The sequence below is a fragment of the Mercenaria mercenaria genome, chromosome 15 (assembly GCF_021730395.1).
Source record: "Mercenaria mercenaria strain notata chromosome 15, MADL_Memer_1, whole genome shotgun sequence".
Taxonomy (NCBI): Eukaryota; Metazoa; Mollusca; class Bivalvia; order Venerida; family Veneridae; genus Mercenaria; species Mercenaria mercenaria.
The window spans coordinates 46,865,036-46,893,028 of record NC_069375.1 but is presented as its reverse complement, the minus strand read 5'-3'; the positions used below and the strand labels follow the sequence as shown (position 1 = coordinate 46,893,028).

Genomic DNA, 27,993 nt, shown 5'->3' with positions numbered 1-27,993 from the left:
GTAAATCTCACGAATTGAAATATTATACTATAACACATGAAAATGGCCGCAGCGGCGGAGTCCCCAAATATTTCAACCGGCTATTCGCCACAAGTATGGACAGTCAACTTTACCTTTATACCTGTATCTTTCAGTTCTGATATGTTAAATGACTTTTTGTTGTTCTCTTAACTCTTGTTCTAACACTTCATGTAACAAGTCTATTTGTCATATGTTTCCGCGACATATTTTTCTACATCTACTTGCTGTCTGTTATCTTTTGTGTGGTCATAGGGAATTAATTCATTTTCCATAAGACCACATTGTAATGTTTTAAATCATGGGGCCCTTTCCTAAGATAATTAAACTTTAGATACCACCTACTTTGGATCACAGGGTAGTCGAACTAATCCGACGTATACAGTTTGTTTTATATTGTGACGGTCATACTGTAACGCGGTGGCTGCAAAAGTCAGAAATTAAAAAAGCAGCCACTCAGCGACAGTAAGCTTGTCTAGATCACAGGGGTTCGGCTCATGCCTAGGTCCAGGCCCTACCCTATAAGAAAAACACAAGGGGAATCATTTCACCTAGAGCAAAGTTTTATGTCCCTTTGGTTTTTCGCTTTCTGTTTATTTTCTTAATAAATATTTTCTAAAACTATATATGCCATTTGTTGTCTATTAAATTCCGCGCACGATGGTACCAAACTTTCTCACATGCATGCTAGCAAAAGCGAGAAAACTGCATCCAAACTTTCAACAATGTTCCGAAATATTATAGTCGTAGGAGACCGTGTCCAAACTCGAGCAATGATGGAACTCCACTAAAACAACTTTACAGCATAGATATGGACACAGGTAGGTCACAAGCTTATGCAAAACAATGTTTGATAACTATTTATCCCTTTACCTCTTACACGAAAGCTCCGATGAAGATGCAATTCTGCTTTGTTTTTTTATCGCTGAATTAATTTTCATTCATACGCATCCATATTGTTGAAATAAAAACGAAGCTGTCATATATACGGATCAGCCAATAATACAACTGGATGCTGGAGGTGTGTCAGTCTCAATTTGATTTCAACAATATGGATGCATGTGAATGAAAACCTGGGCGATCAAAAAACAATACAGAATTGCATCTTCCCCGGAGCTTTCATGTAAGAGATAGAGGGATAAATAGTGATCAAATATTGTTACGAATTAGCTCGTGACCTACCTTTGTCCGCATATATCGATCTAAAGTTGTTTTAGTGGAGTTCATTCGCTGTTTCAGTTTGGACACTGTCTCTGTCGACTACAATATTTCGGAACATTGTTGAAAGTTTGGATGCAGTTTTCTCTTCCGACGAGACCAGTGCCTGGCATTCCTACATTAGATTGTTTACAACCTGGTGGCCGTCCCTGCTGGTGGTCTCTTGGAATACAACCCACAGCAATAACGTTACGAAGATCCAACTTTAAGTCAGTCAAACAAGTTACAAGTAACACAGACATATACAAAAACTCATTCATGCCTTAAAGGTGGTCAATCACATTTAAACAACATTTAATGACATTTTTTACTTTTTGTATATTCTGGCAGAGAATTATTTAAGGAACAAAAAGACCAATTACATGGAGTTAGATTCCTATTTGAAATGTATATTTTATTATTTTTATAAAATTTTGTAATTACTCCCCTTTAATATGAAAGTATATAAAAGGCTGGGTATTTCTTTTTATTTCGATACAATGTCTAGTTTTACATTTGCATTTGTTAGACATATCAACTATTGAACAATCTGAACCAAAATGCAAGTTTAAAAGCTGTGTGTAGCTTCTGAATTCATTTATTTCCAATCTATCTTGGTTGCGCAACCAAGATAGGCAAAGGGAGGTAATAATAATTTTTCAAACTTGCGTCTCTAATGAATTCCATCTAAATACATAATTTTTAATGCAAATATTTTACAAATATATTACAATATGTCTAATATTTATACATTTCCTTAGGCAAAGTATGTTTATCAAATTTATACTTATGATAAAATAACTCTATCTTGGTTGGGCAACCAGGATAGGAAAATGAAATTTTAAAAATACCTCCAGTGAAAATCTAATTTGTATTAAGTGTTAAGTGAACATAAATGAGTGTAAATGATCAGATGCTAAAGTTTTGAACAAATCCGTTACATGGCCAAAATCTGATTATCCACCTTTAAACCATCCACAACTGGAATTCGATCATTACAAGACTCATTTGTAACTTGTACAAAAAACGATACATTCAAACGTGCTCTCTTGGACTATAGATTGAGTGATTTACATCTAACATCAAGCGCGCACACATCCTCGATAATTTTTACGTGTTTTCTTTTACTCACATGGGTTGGCATATTGAATATGAAATTATAACAGCGATTTCCAGTAGTCATTGTTATTTACTCAAAAAACAAATTCAATAATTTATGAGCACAATCAAAATTCATGGTTAAAATACATTAAAAGAAAATTACGGGTATTATTTTAATACTTCAATCCAGATCAAAACACAAAATTGATAAACGCTTTTGATTACGGCGTATAAAGTGCTAATTACTATCAATAAATTATTTTGTGTTTTCTTAGGATTAAAGAATTTTAAATACTTCTGTTTCCTGTCACTTACAATGTATTTAAAACGAAGAGAAAAAAACTTTCGAAATCATCTGTTTTGAAAGATAAATTATAGTCTTGTCTCTATAAATACCGTTCTCAGTATTCTAATTGATTACTGGACCTCTAGGCAGCCATATATGTGTTGTCTAGAGGTCTGATAACCTTTATTCGCTGCAGAGTAAAGTATTTTGTCGCCGCTAGGTGCGCCTTGTGAGCTTTCGACAGAAGTTTTAAAATCCACCACTGTATGTGTGAAAGTATACTTGCATTCTTGCATTACCTTTAAGCTTGAGCGTGCTATAATTGCAAGAAAAGAGGTCAATTTCAGTGAATCCTGATGTCATGTCTATGCTTATGTCACACATGATTTGTTTGCTAATTCTACATGCTGAGCATTGTCTGTTATATATTTCACATTCAGACTATTTTTAAGTGGCAAAACAGGAAAGCGGCTTAGATAGATTTTGTAACTGTTCAAGAGCCAGGGTTCTCCCCAGAAAAAAATTAAGGGATAGCTGGAACGTGCGGTAGCCAAACGGGTGTGTTTGTGAGGGGCTTATGAGGGTTGACTTTTTAGCAAGTTTAACCACATATACTTTTAAGTGTAACATTTGCATCTTTATCACTTTTAATTATAAGCAGTAATACAGTCTACAAATGTGTTATAATCAAACTTTGTTTTTGTTAACTTATACATGTACTTCTGCAGTTCATATAATTTTTATTACACATAAATTTGTCCTAATGCTGATCATATTACTACTGTGTATAGTAATCACATACATTATATAATAAATAACTTTCATCACGTCACTTTCATCTCACTGTCACAGTTCACAGTTATTTGTAAAGCACTAAAGTTTGTATCACACATCTTCTTGGCTTCTCCTTATGCCACAACTCTACTGAATGTTCAAACTGAAAGTCTTCCAACTTAGGTCCTTGAATGGCAATTATTAAGAGACAGTTCAGTGTTGTGTTGATCAGTCTTGACCTATGTGTTGTTTTTATTCTGTTCAGTGAAGAAAACCCTCTTTCACAGTCTGAAAGTAGAAAAGGACAATGCCATTACTAGTAATAGAATGAAACAAACATCAACAGCAAAACAAGAAACATTTTGTTGTAGAGCTGATACAAGAATTAATCTTATCTTTGACTGAATGATACCATTCTTTTTGTTTTTGATACTGTATTTTTTTTTAAAAAATTAAAGTGTTATGTAGTACCTGCAGTGGATGCAGGAACCAGAAGCCCAACTGTAGCAATGGTTACAAGCTGTGGATATGATATGAGTTAACCCCCAAAGGCTGTTTTTTAGTGTTTTTTTTACACTTGGCATCTCAGATATCACAACAAACGTATTCCAAGAATTTTGTTACTTAGAAATTAATCACTCACAGATCAGGTAAAATTTAACAGTCGGTCCAGTATATGTGTAAATTCCAAATATTAATGAATGCTAATCTTATTATCTGCTTTTAAATCCAATTACTTAATTATTTACTCAAAAACAAAATTGCTACTTTGACTATAACAATTTAATTACTTTAATCATTTACTCACCTGAAAGTTCAAAGACATCTTCTTTGATAATCCTTTCCTGAAATTGACAGTTTGACAAAGTTAAACACTGGCATTTCCATTGTTTCCATCATATATTCACAAAAACTCCTTAATCAATTCACAAAAATTGTTTCAAAGAAGTTTCAAACAAGACACCGACAACTGTGTCCATAATCCAGTCAATGTACAATTATTACCTCATTTTCTCACTTGTGTGGGTGCTGAGTGACACAGTATTGATTTTTCCCTGAAAACCACCTGTCTGCTGTAGCTTCAGGCTAATTTTAGAAGGCTTTATCGGTTATGTGTATTACATTATTGGTAAACTTTTAAGGGTAGCGGTCTGTGTTAAAGGGATAGCGGGAGGATTAAAGAGTAGCGGATTGTATGGTTCTGTCATTAAAGGGTAGCGGATGCGCTAGGCTTAATTGGCCTGGGGAGAACCCTGAGAGCTCAGTTTGAGAGTATGATTGCCCCAAAATTTTATTTTTCCAAATATAGAGTTTATAATCATTATTAAGAACATCCAACTAGTATACAATTTTGTTCATTTGGTACAGTTATTGGCTCGATTATTGCAATTATTGGCAGTATATTGTGTAAACATGTTTTATTATTTTGTTATTTCAGGAAATTCTGCAAGAAGTACGTAATTTTCTCCATGGTGCCAACTACAAAATACAAAACCAGAGACAGCGCGAATCTCTAGCACAGTCAGCCCTGATCTTGTTGAGAACCCTGCCCACAGCCAGACATGCTGTTCTGGAGTACACGGCAAATATGTTTGATGAGGCAGTGAATAATTATCTTCTAGAGATGGACATTGGACACAAAGTTACAGGTATACACTATAAACATTGCATACAAAAGTCATCCTGTTTTTCATGTGTTTGGTTTTCATATGAAAATGTATCAAATATATATTCTGCAGCTGAAAAAGACAAAATAAATGATTACATGAGAGCTGTAGGAGGTGAAAAGAAAAACCTTATATAAATGTAAGCAAAGAAAATATTTTACAAATTGAGATTTACAGAAGTTGACATTTTTTGTCCAAAAAATACATTAAAGTTCCCCAATAAATCTAAAAATGTGGCATTTTAATCTTGTCGCATGTTGTATCCATATTTTGAATTAAGTGAAATTTAGATTCATTCCAGCACCTTTATCTGTATATCTGTCCAGTAAGTTTATTTTTAAACATTTATATTTTATCAATAACAGATACAAGCAGCCAAGTTATGGACAGTTTTCTACATGATGCTTGTGGTGTTCTACATGCATTCATTCAGACCAACTCTGTTGCATGGGCCCCAATCATTTCGTCTGTAAGTATTATTTCATGGCTTCCATGTTTCAGGGAATAACACTATGGAGCCAGCATGTACCTAGTTATGCCATACAAGTTTTAATGTAAAATATGCGAATTTATTCTATACTTTTCTTTTACTTTCAGAATATGGCTGGTTTTGTCATATTAGTTTTAATGCAAAATATTTAAAATTCTGTTCTATACCTATTTTCACTTCATGTTCTATAGTTGAAAACACTGCATTCTAAATGAGTTGATGCAAGTTAGTTGTCCTGACAGAAATACTATTAACTGAAATCACTTCAAAGTTCCGAATTATGAATATGAAAATAATGCATTTTCAGTGGTCATTAGAGTTGCTTGGTCACATCAGTAGTAAATATGCTGAAAGACGAGGTGTTCCTCACACAGGCAGTCTGAATGAGTTACTGCAGCTGTGGTTGACTTGTGTACCAACAAAATTACTTATTGAAGTCGCTACAGAGTGCTTTGCTCAAATGTAAGTTAACTTCTACTCCGTAAGTAAACTTTGACTTGGGTATTTAAGCTGATTTCAACTCGTATGTAAGTGAACTTCGGCTCGGTAACTTAATTTTGACTCGAGGGTAAGTAAGTTAACTTAAAGTCGGGTATGTTAGTTAACTTTTACTCAGGCATGTAAGTTAACGTAGATTCAAGTGTATAAGTAAACTTAGACTCGGGTATGTAAGATAACTTTGACTTAGGTATGTAAGTTAACATCAACTTAGATACCACACTTTCACCTGTATAACATTTTACAACATAGAGCTGTGTACCTGTATATGGTATCATTTTAAAGGATAAAAACATACATTTCTACTGATGTATGTTACACACAATTCTGATCAGATATAACAATGTCATGGGACTAGTGTCATAACTTTTAGAACATCCCTCGATCAAGTTCTTTTGTAAATGAAGATATCAGCTTGTATCACAGTTTTATTTTCCTTCTTATTCTGATCAGAATTTATCACCATAAATTGACAGGAATGTTTTGTAAATGCACATGCAAGTTTAGATTACGAAGTTGATTTGTGCATGTACTTGCAGAAAATTTATTTTGGTATTTGCTAGCTTCTATTCATGAGACATTGAGTTCTGAAAAATATTTTTATATGAAACATACTTAACCTGTTTTAAATGAAAAAATTATGTATTATTATTTAACAGGGTAAGCGGAGCCCCAGAAAATTGTGTAGATGCATTGCTTGAGGCATCAGTGAAGTACAGTCCACATTTTGACTGGGTTGTTGCTCATATAGGGTATGCATATTCTTTATCATACAAATGTATAAGACATTCATTTATAGGGCCTGCACATCGGATGTGGGTTCGAAACATAGCTTCGGGTGTAAAATTCTTCTTGCAAGTAAGTCATCCACCTGGTTTACAGAAGGTTGATGGTCCTACTAAGGTTCTGGTCAATGAGGAAATAATGCTTGAAGGAGCACATTAGGTCTAGAAGCCTATAAAAAGTTGTTTGTTTAAGGGAACTGGACCGTGTCCTGCTAAAACCTCGACCCTGATGACAATACAGGTGGGTTTTTTCCCCAGTTTTGTAGATGCAAATGGACACTTGATTTGTGAAGACAATTACTTATGCTTTCCATTTATTAACTGTAACACTAACAATTCTAGTTTCTGACCTGTGTAAAACTGACACTCCAGACGCCTTTAACAAAAACACAAAAAGAAGCAGTTAGATCTTCCTACAGTTTTTAAGACATTACTCAAAACAAAACATTTATTTTCTAGGCCTAAAGTTAAAACTTCCATGATGAGGAAGTGGTTTAGGTTGTCAAAAGTTGAATTTCGCATCAAAATTATATCTAGAATTATTCTTATGAGATGTTCTGCCACCATTAAGTTTGAAATTTGCCTTTTGATAATCTCTTGATTTGATATTAATGCCGGCTGTAAAAAAAACCACCTAAAAAGACTGATTGATGCAACCAGTGTTTTACATTGTGCCAACCACCTCGGTAGCCTAGTGGTACAGCATCCGCTTCGAGTGCGGGAGGTCGTGGGTTCGATCCCCGGCCGCGCCATACCAGAGACGCAAAAAATGGTACTAGCAGCTTCCTTGCTAGGCGCTCAGCATTAAGGGGATAGTGCTAGGACTGGTCAGCCCGGTGTCAGTATAATGTGACTGGGTGGGGAATCATGCCACGAGTCTACGCTACGGCATGATATTTCAGTGGGGCAGCAATATAAAGTTGGGCATTGTGCTCACTGCTACAAGTAGACACCATCGTTTATATGACTGAAAACTTGTTGAAAAAGACGTTAAACCCGAACACACACACACTTTACATTGTGCCAGTGTTTAGTTTATTTGGATTGAAGAATTGAAGGCCATATATTTATCTGAAACAGGTCAGCCTTTCCTAGAACCATCATTACACGAGTGTTGATGTGTGGACTGAAGGATTACTGTCACCATGGTAACCATGGAGATGGCAATGTGGATACTAAGATACCAAAGATGGGGTCTGTGGTTGGAATCCTAGGTCACCTGGCTTCAAAACACGGACATGATATTAGAGATGCTTTATTAACCTTGTTTCAGGTAATAGTGTTGTTATTTTTTTCGAAGATTTTTAGTTTGCCTTAAAACATTTGCAATAGTTAGGATGCTGTAGTTTTCACATAAAAGCAAGCTACACAAATGTTACACACATATGGAACGCACAGTGAGTAGTTCATGCACAACAACTTACGCGTGCTATACGATTGACATTGAACTGAATATGAATTATTGTACACATTTGACCATTGTTCTATACCATGTGTGTTTTACCAAAGTATCATTCCGACATGAATTTCTACAAAATCAAATTGGGAATAAAAACAAATTATTTTGATGATATCAACCCAAGACTGGAAGATATCATCATCATGATTAATTGTTCCTGTATACAGACTGCATTTTCACACTTCTTGTTGCAAAATTAGACACAGACTTTCAGTTGCAGTAAGGTACCAAAACTTACTTGTGCTGTGAAAAGAGTAGATGTCATTGAATGAAATGCTACCTTAAATAATTCTTCTGTAATTGAGCCGTGCCATGGGAAAACCAACATAGTGGGTTTGCGACCAGCATGGATCCAGACCAGCCTGCGCATCCGCGCAGTCTGGTCAGGATCCATGCTGTTCGCTTTTAAAGCCTACTGCAATTAGAGAAACCATTAGCGAACAGCATGGATCCTGACCAGACTGCGCGGATGCGCAGGCTGGTCTGGATCCATGCTGGTCGCAAACCCACTATGTTGGTTTTCCCATGGCACGGCTCAATTGTTTTATACATTTATTAATATGTCATTGTGTGGCAAACCTATTATCACAACTACAATGCCTGTCCTTTTATTAAACCCCTTATTTTCAAAAGCATCTTCTTTATCAAAATGATGAATTTCTACTTTCTGTTGTCATTTAATTTTAAACAGGATAGCTTAGATGATGCAAGCGGTTCCTCAAAAGCCACTACTGTACCATTTCTGCTACAACTGGCTTCAATGTCTCCATTACTGTTGCACATATTGGCCACAGATCTTGTGAATAAGTGTGAGTATTTAGTTGTACTACGTGCAAGGTACAGTAAACATTTTCCTAAATAACTGTACTATATTTGTACCCCCCGACAACAAAGTTGTAAGGGGGGGTATACTGGTTTCAGGTTGTCTGTCTGTCCGTCTGTCCGTCTGGTCGTCTGTCCGTAGACGCAATCTTGTGCGCACCATCTCTCCTTATCGCCTTGACAGAATTTAATGAAACTTCACACAAGTGATCAGTACCAACAGTAGTTGTGCATGGGGCATGTTAGGTTCTTTAAGAAAAAAAATTTGCAGAGTTATGGGACTTTGTTTTTTTGTTACTATACTGTATACATAGACACAATCTTGTGCGCACCATCTCTCCTCATCCCCTTCACACAATTTAATGAAACTTCACACAACTGATCAGTAACAACAGTAGTTGTGCATGGGGCATGTTAGGTTCTTTTAGAAAAAAAATTTGCAGAGTTATGGGACTTTGTTTTTTTGTTTCTATACTATATACATAGACACAATCTTGTGCGCACCATCTCTCCTCATCCCCATGACACAGTTTAATGAAACTTCACACAACTGATCAGTAACAACAGTAGTTGTGCATGGGGCATGTTGGGTTCTTTCAGAAAAAAAAATTGCAGAGTTATGGGACTTTGTTTTTTGTTACTATACTATATACATAGACACAATCTTGTGCGCACCATCTCTCCTTATCCCCTTGACACAATTTAATGAAACTTCACACAACTGATCAGTAACAACAATAGTTGTGCATGGGGCATGTTAGGTTCTTTCAGCGACAAAATTTGCAGAGTTATGGGACTTTGTTTCTTGTTAACATACTATGTACATACAGCCTGCATATGCAATCTTGTGCGTGCCTAATCTACCAAAACCTTGCACACAATTTAATGAATCTTCACACAAGTGATCAGTACCAACCCTAGTTGTGCATGGTGCATGTTACATTCTTTTAGATAAATATTCTGCATAGTTATGGGACTTAGTTTTTTGTTACTATACTGTATACATACAGTCCACATAATTATGCAGTCTTGTGTGTGTCAAATTCAGTGTACTGTGTCAGTGCAAGTGGGGGGTACATTCATCACCTTTAGCGATAGCTCTAGTATTATTGTGTTTATATATATCTTCTTGTATTTTGATGGTAAAATACTTTCTTATTGTTATCAAATATTGTGAATTTGTTCTGGGAAAAAAAACATTTCATCGTCCAGCTTGGTAGTGGTTGGCAGTGGTGAACTTCATTCTCTTTAGTATTTCAAATGACGAAAAAATGTTAGTGTTAAATTTGGCATCAAGAAAATACAAATTGTGTTACAGGATAAATTAAAGATTTGTTTGTATTTGCAGTGAGTGCTGTAGTTTTGAACAAACTCCATGTTCAGATGCAGCCCTGGGTATCGAATTATCCACAAGAATTTGAAAGGTACGTAAAATTTGGACATCCTTCTTTACATTAAGATATGTGCCAGAAGACAACCCAGATCTGAAGATGCAGCATATTGATACCTGTAGAAGTAACGTTTACTTTTTGGCCTTTACGTACAAGGTTGAAAGTACACATATTTTACTTTTTTGCATGTACATGGAATTGCTTTTAAGTTGTGTTTGATAAACCCATTATACATCAACATTTATACTGATGAACTTTTTCACTTGTGATAACCATACTTTCTCATAGGACTTGTGTAAGGGCTTGAAGGTTGTAAAATGAGTTTGAGGACCTGTCTGAGCAAACAACCATGCTATTGGTCAATTACAACATTGTTCTCAGAAACAAAAAAGTGGATGTTTTACCTTTGAAAGTGTCAGTGGAGTATTGTCAAGTCTGTATTAAAAAATAGGTTATTCAGGGGAGCAGTAAGCTCAAGATACTATAACTGTTGACCCACACACACACACATACACACACATTTCCCCCAAATATGAGCAGCAGTTCCTTATTAGGTACACAGAGTTTAAGGCAAAGAAAGAAAGCAGTTTTCTCACTTGTTGAATTCGCACTACTGCCTAAAAATAGCTTATTTCCATTAAATATGAATGAGAAAGTGCAGGATATAAAATACAATTTATAGTTTGGTATTTGTATTTCAGTATGATGACACTGGTTGTACATCTAGTCATGCAGACAGATGTGGGTGCTGACAAAGCTTTAGAGTTCCTCATGTATAATGCTACAGCTACTAAAGGTTGCTACAGTCTTTAAATACAGTTTCTTTGTTAAAATTTTAAGAAATGGTTTTACTCAGCAAGGCATACTATTTCACTAGACACAGAAACTTTTACATATTTTGAGAAAGTGTGAACTAGTCAGTTGTTTCTAAATTAACAGAATGCTTTATTTCATTGAATGTTACTGGACCTTATTTTAAATTACTGGCATGCATGTTTGTGTATTAAAGATTTACACCCATGTCATCCATGTTCTGTTTCTCAAATTATATTGTTTTGTAGAAAATACACCAGAAGACACACAACTACCATTGCCTGACATACAGAAAATGTGTGCTGCAGTCATTGTAAGATTTACATGATATTTTATGTATTTTTAAAAGCCCATTTCCAAACCCAGGGGCTGATGGGGTTGTCCTTTATAGTTGACTATGCCAGGGCTACCTACTAACCATGTGACTGCATCTAGAATTTTGTTGAAGTTTTGATGCACTTGTTACCATAAATACCCATGTTTAATATGCACCTAAATATAATGTACACTTGTGATTCATGCCTAAAGAAAACGAACTGAAAAAAAAATTGTAGAAAATGTAAAATACAGTGGTCAAATCTACCTTCGCAAGGGAGAGTCTTTGATAAAATCATTAACTGCAAGAGTTTACAAAGTGTTCTGTGCCGCAGTTAACAGCAAGATACACTGCATGTGAATGGTCTGTTAAGAATTTCCATTCAGTTTTATATTTCCATGGTGAAAATAGACATCCATGTAGACATGTATGAGCTTCTCAATTCAAACAGATAACAAAACTGAATTTACAATGGAGAATACCACATCCCAAGTTTGAGATATTTGATTTTGCTAACACCTCGAAATTTCATGCCCACAAATTAAATGTTTTTACGGTATTTGTTAAACTTTACCAGGATCAGATACTGAACGAGACACAGACAGTGACATTTAGAAGAGGGAGAATGGAGTCAGCAATTGAACTACCTTTTCTTGGTGCTCTTAGTTCAAAACTTCCTCAACTTACTAAAGATCTCCTCAACAGTCAAGGACAAAGGTAACTTCCTGTTTCAAGGTGTCAAGGTCATTTGAAATTCATTTTGTTCAGCTGATGCTTGGAATACTGCATTCATTTCCTGTTTTTCTTGCTTGTCTTGTTATTTTCACCCACTGGTAGGTAGTATGTATGAAGCAGCTATGTAGATTTCTCACATGTGGTTATTTTCAAGGAACAGAACAGAACATGTTTTATTCTGATTTGTACATAGTAGGTAGTACATCACATATACATTTATATACATGAAATATACAATAAAACATGTTATCAGATACCCAGAATTCAGGTTTTATGCTCTAAAATGAGACATTTTCGCAAGCATAAATGTTTGCGGTTATTGAAATTAGAATTTGTCCTAAATGTAAAACGTACATACATGCAATGTATGGCCAGCTTTTAAGCTATATAGAACAAGATATAAAAGTAACAGAAGCTATTGACTTGAAACTTAAAATAGTTATTTACTATCAAAGTCTACTAGAATTTTTTGGTTAAAGTTTTATAAAGTTTTTACTGGCAAAACTCTAATTCAGAGTCAAGCATTGAGAAAAGTCGAGCGTGCTGTCTAATGAACAGCTCTTGTTTACTTTTATATTAATCCAGTTGAAAAGGCTGTTAAATAGTCAAGTGTTGCTGTCCTCTGACAGCTCTTCCGCTAATACAGGGAAAGTTAATCTCCTTTCTGAGAGATTTGATGAAAGAATAACTGTTACTTAGTTTGTAAACCTGTTGAGACTGTTTGGTGTTTTACGTTTTTGAAAAGCAACACAGTGATGCAATGAAATGAAACAAAGAATAGAAAAGAAAACAGATCAGAGACTCTTATTAAAAGGTAGAGGGAAATCGTACTAGCTCTCATGATAGCCAGATGATATAATTTTTATATTTCAGATGTAAATGGTTACAAAGGTTGATATGTTATATCATCTTGTATAGAGGAGAGAAGTTTGGTGCTGAGACACTCGCATTTATACTGTCACATGCTGAAAATAACGACCAGGTACACTTTCCATATTGTTCTTTAAAACAATGGATCCAGAGGGTGATTGATTATTGAATTTTTATTTAAAGGGTAGCTATACAAAAATTTGATATCTGATCATTTCATATTTATGTTTTATTGAGTTCTATAGTGCCAAATAACAGGGTAAGGGATGCTAATCGTACAGTGCTGGAAATAAATTTGTTAATACCAATTTATCATTGGAACTGATATTGAGGAAAAGTATCATTATTTAGAATGTGTAATAAGAAAGTAAAAATGGTATATTTTTATCTTTTGTACGCCCATGTCTAAAAGAGCGTGGCATATTATGTGAACACCCATGGCAGTCAGCGTCCAAAAGCATGTCCTCTCTGTAAGTCGAACAGTTTTCATTCTATCGTCACCAAACTTGCTGACAGTGTTTGTGGGTGTAATATCTTGGCCAAGTTCGATAACCAGCCAAATCGCCCCAGGCACTCTTGGATTATGGCTTTTGAATTGCTTGAAAAACTGCTAATTTAGCCTTGTCCATTCAGACAGTTTTGAACAGATTGTCAGTTTCAGCCTACATAGAACCTCACAAATACCTTAATTCCTTCTTACTCTTTTTTGGGGGGGTTAACAAGGCATACAACATCAACATTATTACCTTTATGATACGTAATTGAATATTGAGACGGGTGTATTTTGTGACAGTCTGGCACTCTTGTTATGACTGTGTTTTATTTTGCTATGTATATTTGAAGTTTAGAGGTACAGAAAATGACAAAACTGGAAGAAAGCCACTTGTGTATCTTAATGTATACATGGCCTACTTACAGAATATTTACATAAGTTTCAAAAATCCCTTTAAAAAAGCATTATTAACCTCTTTGATTTCCAGCCTGTCCCAGTAATGTTTCCATGCACTTCTAATGTATCCACTATTTTTGTTTTAGCTTGCACAGTTCATTTACATACAACAAAACATTGAGATGGGAATGGGCGGTGTTCTAAATGGGTGTGTCCAACTAGTAATGGACCACCTACATCACCAGAAGAATACAAAGAAACTCCGCCTTCTGAATAATTTGTTTGCCCTGACAAGTTGGGAAGCATCTTTAGATAAAACTGTTATAAGGTAAAGATCTGCAGTTTTATTGTGTAGGTATAATCTGTTTATGGTCATGTATCAAATTAGTACATCTAAAGATAACTTTTAAATTACAAACTATTTAATACAAGTTTTTGGATTTATAAGTCGGTGTTCCTGTTTTTGATGACTATATCTCTGGTACCTGTTGCCAGGGTTGGTTATATCTATGTTAGAACAGATACATCACTTGTCATATTCTCCAGTTTTGACTTGATTTTATGATAAGTATTATTTTATAGTCAAAAAATAAAAATCCAGCTTTTAGACAGACTTCAGAGTTTAGAATTTAATGTGAAAAAGTATTACAAACTAGAGATAAGTTAAAAGTGCTACATTTTAGTTACTTTATGGTAAATTAGCTTACTTAGATATACGTAACATTGTATTAAGGTATTAAGGTCACTAGCTTACGGAATTACAGCAGTTCTACCAAGGTGCCCAACCATGCTTGAAATACTGTCTTAATGGGCACCTGGGAACCACCAAAATCTGGAAAGTTGTTAAAATATCTATAGGTCTGTGTGTTAAACCCAATAGAAATTAAGGTTGCACTATTTTTTTCTACACAGAGCAACATTCAAGTCGTGTTTAGAGAGGCATTGGGAATCACTGTCTAAGCTACTGATCTTTGATGACCTTGAGGTTTCCATGGTGATATTGAAGTTACTGAACTATGTAACGGTTCCCTACAACTTATCCAGTGGGGCAGCTCTAAGTGTCTGTGGTTCTCTGGTAGCTTTGTTCTTCAAGGTCTTGGATTTGCAAGGTAAGGATGTTTTGATAGCTCAGCCAATCACCTCAGTAGGTAGAGGACATGGCTGTGAAAGAAGACATTTTGAATATGATCCTTGTATATATAATATGTATTTCACGAAGTTTGAAGTGCAGGTAAAGATCTTACTGAAATAATGTTTTCACAGTATGTTCTAAATCAGAAATTTAAAGAATCAATATGCGCTTATCAAATATATGAATGAAACACTTACCTGTGATAAACTAAAGAAATTGTGAGAGATATATATGAGTTTCCAATTGATTGTCACTTTATAATATTTGTAATTATATGGCTATTAAAAGCAGCTGTTTCCAGTTTCAAGACCAAAGTAAATTTTTTTTGTTTTTAGCTCACCTGAGCACGAAGTGCTAAAGGGTGAGCTTTTATGGTCGGTGATTGTCCGGCATCGTCCGTCAACACCTCCCAGCCTAAACCACCAGTCCAATTTTGATGAAACTTCACAGGAATGTTCCTTGCATGATCCTCATTGAAATTTAGTCAAAGAAATGAATTCCATACAGAACTCTGGTTGTCATGGCAACCAAAAGGAAAAACTTAAAAAATCTTCTTGTCCAATAGCTAGGGCTTTGATATTTGGTATGTGACATCATCTAATGGTCCTTTACTAAATGTGTTCAAATTATCCCCATAGGGTCAAAAATGGCCCTGCCTGGTGGGGTCACATGGTTTACATAGATTTATATAGGGAAAAACTTTGAAAAACTTCATGTCCAAAACCACTGGACCTAAGGCTTTGATATTTGGTATGCAACATCATCTAGTGGCCCTCTACCAAGATTTTCAAATTGTCACCCTTGGGTCAAATATGGCCCGCCCCGGGAGGCTCAAGTTTTACATAGACTTGTATAGCAAAGAACTATAAAAATCTTCTTGTCTGAAACTACAAGACCTAGGCCTTTGATATTTGGTATGTAACATTGCCTTGTGGTCCTGTACTATGTTTGTTCAAATTATGTCCCTTGGGTGAAAGGTTCTACCCCGGGGGTCCCAATTTTATATAGATTTGTATAGAAAAAACATTGCCTTATGGTCCTCTACCAAAATTGTTCAAATTAAAACTCTGGGGTGAAAAGAGGCCCCACCCGGGGATCCCAAGTAGACTTTTTAGGAAAAAGCTATAAAAATCTTCTTGTCTGAAACCACAAGACCTACCCTTTGATATTTGGTATGTAGCATTGCCTTGAGGTCCTCTACTAAGTTTGTTCAAATTATGTCCCTGGGGTGAAAAGAGGCCTCGCCCCGTTGGTACCAAGTTCTACATAAACTTAAATCTTCTTGGCTGAAACTGCAAGGCCTAGGCTTTTGATATTTGGTATTTTGCATTGCCTGATGGTTCTCTACCATAATTGTTCAAATTATGCCCCTGGGGTGAAAAGAGGCCCTGCCCAGGGGGCCCCAAGTTTTACATAGACTTATATAGGAATTTTTTTTTAAAAATCTTCTTGTCTGAAAGTTCAAGGCTTAAGCCTGTAATATTTGGTATGTAGTATTGCTTAGTGGTTCTCTAATAAGAGTGTTCAAATTGTGCCCCTAGAGTGAAAAGACTTGTATACTAGTTATATAGGAAAAAATACTTCAAAAATTATCCGATTATATTTCCTAGATTGTTTAATTATAATTACCTGATGACCCAAAGTAATTAGGGATCACTTGACCTACTGACCTACTTTCTTGTTTTTTAAGATACAGCCTTGAAATTTGGATGACATGTACAGATTTTCACACCAATCATAGGGGCATAGAAATTTAGACCACGTCAGTAACTTTCGATAAAGATTTCAATATTCATCTTTAATGTTCTTAGCCCTGACCTACTGACCAACTTTCTTGTTTTTTAAGATACAGCCTTGAAATTTGGATGACATGTACAGTTTTTCACACCAATCATAGCGGCATAGAAATTTAGACCACGTCGGTAATTTTCGATAAAAATTTCAATATTCATCTTTAATGTTCTTTAAGTTAGCCCTGACCTACTTTCTTTTTTTGAAGCTACAGCAAAGAGATTTGTATAATTTTTTAACAGATTTCAGTACTTGTCTTGAAGAATCTTTACCATGACCTTCTCACCTAGTTTTTTTCTTTTTGAAGCTATAGCAAAGAAATTTGTTCCAGCGAGCAAGAAAACTTGGGTGAGCGATATAGGGCCATCTTGGCCCTCTTGTTGTTAACTACTGTCAAAATTCAATTTTTCTACAAAAGAAATGACTAATTTTATATCATCAAATAAGGCTACACAGATAATATTTAATATGTGTTGTCATGGTATAGTGCTTTTAAAGTGTTATTTCATAGTAGGTCTTTGCCATATTCTGACTTCTTAAACTTTTTGTTCAGATACAAGAGCTGTGAACCCAATGGTACAAGCATGTAAAAGATGTGCCAGACTTCTGTCCAAAAGACCATACGTACAGTCTATATTGGTCAGGTACTTGATAGAGGGAGCTGTCGAATGTGTAAGTTTACATAATGTACATTGTATTATAAACCCTTTGAAACAACACATGTCAGCATATCTTATTCTTAACAATAATATGACTGTAACAATATATATGTTTTATCTGAAAAGATACATATTATTTCCAACCCAGCCCGCTTAGCTCAGTAGGGAGAGCACAGATCTTTGAATTACCGGGTCATGAGTGCAATCCTTGGGCAAGGCGTATGTTGTCTAATGTGACAGTTTGATAAGACATTATGTCTGAAGTCATTCATTTTAGCTAGCAAAAGTAGTTGTAAGTTTGTCAGCTTTGTTTGGGTTTTATGTCAAACCAGTACTGTTCAGGATATTAAATGGTGGCTTTCCAGCTTTATTGAGAAAAAGCAAAACCATACATATCAGTCCAGGCATTATTTCAGGAGGTGGCATACTCCTGAGTAGAGTCACTTTCAGAAATTCATCTGGATGGTTTCATCACATAATGATGCAAGAAGTGACAAACCAGCAGAGGTGGTAGGCAAGTGAGTTGAAACCAGCAACCTTAACCATTTAGCTTAAGAGACCCCATTTTATTTTACTTTAAAGAGCATTTCTGTGTCCTTATATCATCATACTTTCTATGCTTTTAAGGAAATAAAGAAACTTTGAAATTTTACAGGACAATAAGCACCTGCTAGGAGGAAAGACTGATCTTGGAACAGCCACTTCAGGGAGCCGGGATTCTCACACGTCTCTCAGGGCAGAGAACAAAAAGCATGGTGTTTCCTTGACGACACTGAGGTCACATTCCAGTGTGTTCCATGCTGGGGTCATAGGTCAAGGTCTTAGGGCAAGGACAAGGTCACACGTTCTGTCAAAGGTAACAGACCATGAAATTTCATACAAAAATGAGAAAACTAGATTTAATGAAAATTATACTTGAAAATCAGAATAATTGTTTGAATAACCATGTCACTGAAAATGCAAATTACACAACTATAATGAGCTGAGGTAACTGTATTAAACTTTTGTTACAGACAAAATAATGTAAAATACACCGAGCTGTCATCAATCTTCTTTTGTTTAGGGTTTTCCTGCTACATTTGTTGGTCAGCAGTGCTGTAATAAAATTAGACTTTCCTCATTTAAGCATGTATTTCGACATAATTTCAAGTACCTTTGATCTTAGGATGTAAATATTCTTGGATTCTTAACCTTTATTTCTTGGATTCCAACTTAAATTTTTATGGACATCAATTTCCAGTACTGAATCAGAGGTGGCAAAATGATTGCTAAACATTTGTAAAATTTAGTCCTATCATCACGTACAAGGAATGCAGTTACAATATTTGTGTTGTTAGTCTTATGCTGGTGTATTGGGTTTAATAGACATTCTGGACTGTACTGTGAAATCATTTAATTTCGTGGGCATGAAATTTCGTGGTTTTGGTCAAAACGGCAATTTCGTGGGGATATAAATTCGTAGATTTCAACTTTTGAACATAAAATGAATGGGAATTTTACTTGTTCGTTGGGATTAATTTTCATGGGTTAACTCAGCCACGAAATCCACGAAAATTAGTCCCCCACGAATATTAATGATTTCACAGTATACATTTTCATTTTCTGTCCTAGGAATTGGTAGACAGGAATTGTTTATATCTAGAAGAAATGCTTTGGGACTGCTGCAAGGAGCATACAGTAAATGTCAAAGGTCAAGGTCAAACAGAAGGTCAAGGTGACTCAGAAGGTCAAGGGAAAAAACAGACTTCATACAGGTTAGGTTAATAGGATTTTTTCATAATGCTGAGTATTGCATATTTTGGTTGAAGAAAAGTTTATTGATTGCTTCAGAAATAGATACTGAACATATTAAATTATTCAAAGAAAAGATGTAAGAGTTAAACTGTCTGTGTTTGATTAATATAATAACCTGTTCCTGCTTGTAAATGCAGATGGGAATATCTGGTTTAGTTTTAATTGTTTTGGCAGTAACGAGGTGCTGTAGCTCTTAAGAGCACATGACTTTTTGTTTAATGGATGAGAATGCTGAAAACACATATGAGCTGAAACACATATCAGGATCCATGCTGTTTGCTTACGTTTTATCTAATAACAATAGGCTTTGAAAGCGAACAGCATGGATCCTGACCAGTCTGCGCAGATGCGCAGGCTGGTCTGGATCCCTGCTGGTCGCAAAACCACTATGTTGGTTTTCTCATGGCGCGGTTCATATGGAGAAAATGTTACCGAATGAAAAAATTTCTGATTTTCATTATAGGTCCACCACCTTAATTTTGATAAAGTGCCAGACTGAGTAAGAAATCCTGAGAAAATGCTAAAACACATCTGCCTTACAAAATTTAGTTTTTTTGACAGTTGAAATTTACAGCATTCCCATTGGTCAATTTTAAAATTGTGTTCACCCAATCAGATGCTTGAAATGTGAGAATGGTCTTCAAACTAAGCTTTTAAATAAAACAAAACTACTACACCCAACAATGTACTGGGTCATTAGAGTTGCTTAAGATTTACTGTCTTTGAATTTTATAGATTTACAATTTACTTGCTGATATTATTGTGCAACATCTCACTCTAATATTTTCAGTCTAAAGATTGCACCGGATCTGTGTAGAATGATTGGAACCCTGCTAGTGGAGATGACCACACCAGACGTTCTGTATAACAACAGATTCTGGCCAGAGGAAGAATCTCTCAAAATGACAGTAGAAAGGTAATTTAGTGATTTCATCCCATAATGCAAGATATTGTCAACTTAGCATAACTTAGCTTAACATAGAATTGAAATTCAAAAGCTCTTTTAAGAATTCTGTTGGAGACTTTTGAAATTATATATAGTTTGTTTTGCATCTTATGAAATAAAGCTGCAGTTTCTTAGTTGAAATGAACATGTTGAAAAATTTCACCACATCTGTGGGCAAGTAGCTTTAATGCTTGCTGCTTGCCTAATGTTTTTATGCCCACACACATTCATCGTGGGGGGGGGGGGGGAGCGGGGAGCATATAGCGTTGCTGCTGTCGGTACGTAGGTACATACATACATCCCAAAATCTTGTGTGTTTAACTCCTCCCACACTATTAGCCTGATTTAGAGTTTTAACTGAGTCTTTTGCTCTTAAACTTTATAACTTACCTTAAAATGGATTATTTTCTATTACAGAGATCTGCATGTATGTAAATTCTTCAATGACAACCCTGTGTTGTGGAGGATCCTTCAGATGGTGGCTGGGAGTAAGTTTTGTTTAAAGTTCGTATAATAATAAATTGCCTGTGACTTTCAAAATATATCCTTATTATAAAATAAAATAATTGTTTTGAAATAAGTGTTATTTTTTGTGCAGGAGTAAAACAGTATATGTTCTAACATTAGACAGTATGAATTTTTTCTTCTTATTTATTTTTTGGTTGCATCATTCTCTTAAAGCTAGTACTTGCCTTAAACAAAACAAAAGACTTCCTGCTTGTTGATATGGTGATTTTGTCTGCCTGTCTGTGCCTGTTTTAATCTAGGCAGAAGCTTTTCATGTACAAGTTTAGCTTTCAAGCTGCCATACATAAACCTGGTTTTACATTTAAAATTTTGTCATCCCATTCCCTTCCCCTTATGTGTCCATTTAAAAGTGAGCATGTTAATTCTCAGCTACTGCATGTTTCTATCTCGTTTCTGTAGATACCCTGGTGATATCACGGTGTTCAGCAGTACTGAAATCATTAACAGCTACCATGATGCATCATTATGAATTGTCAATGGAGAAATCTGCAACAAACACTCCAAAACAGCTTGAAACTGCTTGCTATATTGTCAGGTGTCTAGGGAAGGTATGTGATTTCAAATTTTAATTTTGTGTGCCAGCAAACAATAACATACAAACAAAACACTGTGCAAAGGATTTGAGTGAAGATTGATCTGTATTTGGCCTATTTTATGAGTTCTATGTCCAGATTATTAGCTCATCTGATTTTTTGAAAAAAAATGATGAGTTATTGTCATCACTTGAGCGGTTGTCGGCGTCGGCGTCTGCGTCGGCGTTGCCAGGTTAAGTTTTATGTTTAGGTCAGCTTTTCTCCTAAACTATCAAAGCTATTGCTTTGAAACTTGGAATACTTGTTCACCATCATAAGCTGACCCTGTATAGCAAGAAACATAACTCCATCTTGCTTTTTGCAAGATTTATGGCCCCTTTTGTACTTAGAAAATATCAGATTTCTTGCTTAAGTTTTATGTTTAGGTCAACTTTTCTCCTAAACTATCAAAGCTATTGCTTTGAAACTTGGAATACTTGTTCACCATCATAAGCAGACCCTGTGCATCAAGAAACATAACTCCATCTTGCTTTTTGCAAGATTTATTGCCCCTTTTGGACTTAGAAAATCAGTTTTCTTGGTTAAGTTTTATGTTTAGGTCAGCTTTTATCCTAAACTATCAAAGCTATTGCTTTAAAACTTGCAACACTTGTTCACCATCATAAGTTGACCCTGTATAGCAAGAAACATAACTCCGTCCTGCTTTTTGCAAGATTTATGGCCCCTTTTGGACTTAGAAAAAATCAGATTTCTTGGTTAAGTTTTATGTTTAGGTCAACTTTTTCTCTTAAACTATCAAAGCTATTGCTTTGAAACTTGCAACACTTGTTCACCATCATAAGCTGACCCTGTACAGCAAGCAACATAACTCCATCCTGCTTTTTGCAATAATTATTGCCCCTTTTGGACTTAGAAAATCATTTTCTTGGTTGAGTATTATGTTTAAGTCAACTTTTCTCATAAACTATCAAAGCTATTGCTTTAAAACTTGCAACAGTTTCTCACCATCATAAGTGGACACTGTACATCAAGAAACATAACTCTATCCTGCTTTTTGCGAGAATGATGGCCCTTTTTAGACTTAGAAAATCATGGGTAGGACAATATTTCTATTACACAAAAAAAATCAGATGAGCGTCAGCACCCGCAAGGCGGTGCTCTTGTTTTTTCCAAGTTATAGCCCTTTGAGTAAAGTTAGATGCATTGAGAGAAAGATGTTTTGTTTTTTTCCAAAAACAATGTTCTAGTCTTATTCATTTATGTACACGTTGTCATGTTTGTTCTTTTCAGTCAGACTTGTAATTGGTAATTATGTCTCCCACCACACAGTGGTGTGGGAGACATATTGTTTTCCTCCTGTCTGTCTGTCTGTCTGTCTGTCTGTCTGTCACAAAGCTTGTCCGCACTCTAAGTCACACATTTCTCACCCAATCTTTACCAAACTTGAACAAAATGTGTCTGACCATAAGACCTCGGCCAAGTTCGATAACTAGCCAAATCGTCTCAGGCACTTTGGAATTATGGCCCTTGAATTACCGAAAAATCCTCATTTCGCATGCACTTTTCATACAGGCAAAACATACCCTATACTACTAATTAGTAGTATAGGATGCATTTTGCCTGCACGAAAGCGCATGCGAAATTAGTAGTATAGGGTACGTTTTGGGTGCACGAAAGCGCATGCGCAAGATGATTAGGCGGTTGTGGGAGACATGCGCTTTTCTCAAAAGCATCTCTAGTTCAAACATGTTTTTTTCTTTTTCAGAGTGGATTATTACCCCACCCACTTAGCATTGTGTCAGAGTTATTTCCCTTTCTTACTCCCTATGAGGTCTATCTAATATTATTGGCAATATGGAGGTATATGAAGGTAGGTATATGTAGCTTTTATAAAGCAGACAAGATTAGCAGGTTTTATCATTTTTGCCAATTTGTAAATTGTTCTTTATGGAAATAAACCATTTATTACAAATAGATTTTTGAGATTAACATTAAGTTTATGTGATCCTTTGTGTTTTGGGTCTGAGTCTGTCAAGTGTCACATTCTTGCTTGTGATGTAGCCATGATGTAATTTGTGGACAGCTTATGGACTTTCCTAGGTACCCAACTGGTCTGCAATATTGGGAGAATCACTGGTATGTGTTCATGCCATAGAAATTTCATGTCATTACAGGAAAAACAAAGTTCGATCATGGCTGTTTTAGTATAACATAAGTACATACTACAAATTGACTACAATAGCATTCAGTTGTAATCGTTGGTAAATGATTACACTTTTTTAAAAAGATGTTAAGCAATATAAAGTGATTGTGAAGTTTATATCACAGGAGACTTGTCAAGATATACCCTTGAAAATTTGAAGCGTAACAACCCTAATGAAGGTTCATTTTGGTTATAATCTTATTTTGCAGGAAAATCCACCGACGGAGGATCCAGATGAAGTATCAAGAAGAGGTATTACTGAAGTTCTACATAATATACTGACTTCATTGAAAACACATAATTATTCTAAATTATGAATATTTGTGTTGATATAATAGTCAGCAAGTTGGATTTTGTCTGTTTAATTTTTAAAGGAATTCTGCACATTTGAAACAGAAAGTTTTAAAATATAGAATTTTATTGAACTATTTTCATATATACTGTCATAGAATCCAGAGGAAATTCTGTCATTAAAAACAGATTGTGTGCTTGATTTTTAGCTCACCTGTCACAAAGTGACAAGGTGAGCTTTTGTGATCGCGCGGTGTCCGTCGTCCGTCCGTGCGTCAGTGCGTGCGTGCGTGCGTCCGTCCGTAAACTTTTGCTTGTGACCACTCTAGAGGTCACATTTGTCATGGGATCTTTATGAAAGTTGGTCAGAATGTTCATCTTGATGATATCTAGGTCAAGTTTGAAACTGGGTCACGTGCCGTCAAAAACTAGGTCAGTAGGTCTAAAAATAGAAAAACCTTGTGACCTCTCTAGAGGCCATATATTTCACAAGATCTTCATGAAAATTGGTCAGAATGTTCACCTTGATGATATCTAGGTCAAGTGTGAAACTGGGTCACGTGCCTTCAAAAACTAGGTCAGTAGGTCTAAAAATAGAAAAACCTTGTGACCTCTCTAGAGGCCATATATTTCACAAGATCTTCATGAAAATTGGTCAGAACGTTCACCTTGATGATATCTAGGTCAAGTTTGAAACTGGGTCACGTGCCATCAAAAACTAGGTCAGTAGGTCAGATAATAGAAAAACCTTGTGACCTCTCTAAAGGCCATATTTTTCATGGGATCTGTATGAAAGTTGGTCTGAATGTTCATCTTGATGATATCTAGGTCAAGTTCGAAACTGGGTCACGTGCGGTCAAAAACTAGGTCAGTAGGTCTAAAAATAGAAAAACCTTGTGACCTCTCTAGAGGCCATATATTTCATGAGATCTTCATGAAAATTGGTCAGAATGTTCACCTTGATGATATCTAGGTCAAGTTTGAAAGTGGGTCACATGCCATCAAAAACTAGGTCAGTAGTTCAAATAATAGAAAAACCTTGTGACCTCTCTAGAGGCCATATTTTTATGGGATCTGTTTGAAAATTGGTCTGAATGTTCATCTTGATGATATCTAGGTCAAGTTCGAAAGTGGGTCACGTGCCTTCAGAAACTAGGTCAGTAGGTCAAATAATAGAAAAACCTTGTGATCTCTCTAAAGGCCATATTTTTCATGGGATCTGTATGAAAATTGGTCTGAATGTTCATCTTGATGATATCTAGGTCAAGTTCGAAACAGGGTCATGTGCGGTCAAAAACTAGGTCAGTAGGTCTAAAAATAGAGAAACCTTGTGACCTCTCTAGAGGCCATACTTGTGAATGGATCTCCATAAAGATTGGTCAGAATGTTCACCTTGATGATATCTAGGTCAAATTTGAAACTGGGTCACGCGCCTTAAAAAACTAAGTCAGTAGGTCAAATAATAAAAAAACCTTGTGACCTCTCTAGAGGCCATACTTTTCATAGGATCTGTATGAAAGTTGGTCTGAATGTTCGTCTTGATGATATCTAGGTCAAGTTTGAAACTGGGTCAACTGTGGTCAAAAACTAGGTCAGTAGGTCTAAAATTATTAAAATCTTTTGACTTCTCTAGAGGCCATATTTTTCAATGCATCTTCATGAAAATTGATCTGAATGTTCAACTTGATGATATCTAGGTCAGTTTCGAAACTGGGTCACGTGCGGTCAAAAACTAGGCCAGTAGGTATAAAAATATAAAAACCTTGGGACCTCTCTAGAGGCCGTATTTTTCATGAGATCTTCATGAAAATTAGTGAGACTGTTCACCTTGATGATATCTAGGTAAAGTTCAAAACAGGGTCACGTACCTTCGAAAACTAGGTCAATAGGTCAAATAATAGAAAAACATTGTGACCTCTCTAGAGACCATATTTTTCAGTGGATCTTCATGAAAATTGGTCAGAATTTTTATCTTGATAATATCTAGGTCAAGTTCAAAACTGGGTCATACTCAAAACTGGGTCATGTGGGAAGAGGTGAGCGATTCAGGACCATCATGGTCCTCTTGTTTATTGTTAAGTATACCAATTTGAAAATTTTCAGAATGAGCTTCTGTGGGAAAATCACATTTTTGATGACATTTAGGATAAAGAAAAAGTTCAATGTTGTAGATTTTAATGAATCTTCCTAGTTGTATAATTACCTATTTTCAAATATATGGTGACTTGCCTACTTAGCTCAATAGGGAGAGCATCAATTTTCGAATCGAGGGGTCATGAGTTCAATCCTCGAGCGAGCCGTATGTTTTCTGTGAGGATTTGATAAAATACATTTTGTCTGAAATCAATCGTTCTCCACCTCTGACTCATACATGTGGGGAAGTTGGCAGTTACTTGCAGAGAGCAAGTTTTTACTGGTACAGAATCCAGGAATACTGGTTAGGTTAACTGCCCGCTGTTAACTGAAATACTGTTGAAAAACAGCAGTAAACCCCAAACAAACATCAAATATATGGTCAAATTCAGACAGTTTTGAAATGCCATAATGAACCTGGGTTTGCATACAGCGCTCTTATTTTGTGTTGAACACTTAAATCATTCTTCCACAGAATTTTCTCATAGTTTCACAAATTTTCCGGTATGATATGCTCCTATGCTGTAACATAAAAAAAAAACAGCTAAAAAGGTCATAGTCCCATGAGTTGTGACATTTTGTTAGTACTTCATCAACTCAAAGCATATTTATTTTCTTTATGCAGTTTTTATACGCCCGTCTTTGAAAGAGCGGGGCGTATTACGTGTGTGAACACCCGTGGCGGGCGGGCAGTCGCGTCCAAAGGCATGTCAGCTCTCTAAGTCAAACAGTTTTTATCCGATCTTCACTATAACCAGCAAAATCACCCCAGGCACTCCTTGAGTTATGGCCCTTGAATTACTCGAAATCTGCAAATTTCGCCTTGTCTGCCCTCTAAGTCAAATAGTTTTCTTTGGATCTACACCAAACTTGGCGACATTGTTTGTGGGCATAATATCTCAGCCAAGTTTGATAACCAGCAAAATTGCCCTGGGGCAATCTTGGATTATGGCCCTTGAATTACTCGAAAAAACTGCGAATTTAGCCTTGTCTGCTCTCTAAGTTGAACAGTTTTCATCCGATCTTCGGCAAACATGCCGATAATGTTTGTGGGCATAATATCTTGGCCAAGTTTGATAACCAGTCAAATTGCCTCAGGCACTCTTGGATTATGGCCCTTGAATTACTCTAAATTTGCAAATTTAGCCTTGTCCGCTCTCTAAGTCGAACAGTTTTCATCCAATCTTCACCAAACTTGCTGACAATTTTTGTGGGCATATTATCTCAGCCAAGTTTTATAACCAGCCAAATTGCCCCAGGCACTCTTGGATTATGGCCCTTGAATTAGGCCAAGTTCGATGATGGGCGTATTTTGTGACAGTCTGCCACTCTTGTTATTATTGGGAGGTTTTGTTATACATGTTGACTTATCTTTTCAGTGTGTGAGCCAAGACACATAGAGGTGGTGAAGTCAATAGTCCATTGCAATATAGATACCCTAGGACATATATATGCCAGATTTTTCCAACACGCCGCAGAGTCAGACGTGAAACCAGAGCCAGATTCAAAAGTGTGATTCAGATTTGAACTTTTGGGATAATGTACTAAAATATTTACCAGAGGAGCAATGGTGCACAGGATAAGCCATTGGAATATTAGGTGTTGCAAGATAAATCCCTGTTTCACCACAACTGTTCTTTACAAAAAGATGCTGTTACTGGTTTTAACAGGAAGTGGACTCGAACTTGATTCATATTAATTGAAGATTTTTTGTTGTTTGCCAGGCTTAGACAAATTAAGAAAAAATGTGTATACATGTACATTGTAATTTCATAGTGACACCATGACAACTTTAGGTCTGCTGTATCAGCAACGAGGTACAGAATAGACAGATGAATATACACTACCTGTATATGTTCTGAAAATTAATAA

The 27,993-nt window shown here is 35.8% G+C and overlaps 1 protein-coding gene across 1 annotated transcript; it reads left to right on the top strand.

Moving 5' to 3' along the window:
- Window positions 1-27,923, top strand: LOC123552513 (integrator complex subunit 5-like). The gene is made up of 23 exons (XM_053525182.1): window positions 1-93; window positions 4,815-5,025; window positions 5,409-5,512; window positions 5,841-5,995; window positions 6,691-6,783; window positions 7,897-8,089; window positions 8,967-9,084; window positions 10,446-10,521; window positions 11,190-11,284; window positions 11,550-11,614; window positions 12,195-12,334; window positions 13,226-13,334; window positions 14,258-14,439; window positions 15,024-15,220; window positions 17,588-17,706; window positions 18,349-18,549; window positions 19,305-19,447; window positions 20,278-20,403; window positions 20,851-20,921; window positions 21,361-21,509; window positions 23,260-23,364; window positions 23,907-23,949; window positions 27,501-27,923. Exons 1-23 carry the CDS (start codon window positions 37-39, stop codon window positions 27,635-27,637), a joined length of 2,889 nt encoding a protein of 962 aa, XP_053381157.1. The 5' UTR covers window positions 1-36; the 3' UTR covers window positions 27,638-27,923.
- Window positions 27,924-27,993: the final 70 nt, after the last annotated feature.

Bases quoted from the DNA above. Each gene is read 5' to 3' on its own strand.
- LOC123552513 (XM_053525182.1), top strand. From the start codon at position 37: ATGAAAATGGCCGCAGCGGCGGAGTCCCCAAATATTTCAACCGGCTAT. The intron at 94-4,814 runs GTATGGACAGTC...TTGTTATTTCAG, and splicing joins CAACCGGCTATTCGCCACAA to GAAATTCTGCAAGAAGTACG. The intron at 13,335-14,257 runs GTACACTTTCCA...TTTTTGTTTTAG, and splicing joins ATGCTGAAAATAACGACCAG to CTTGCACAGTTCATTTACAT.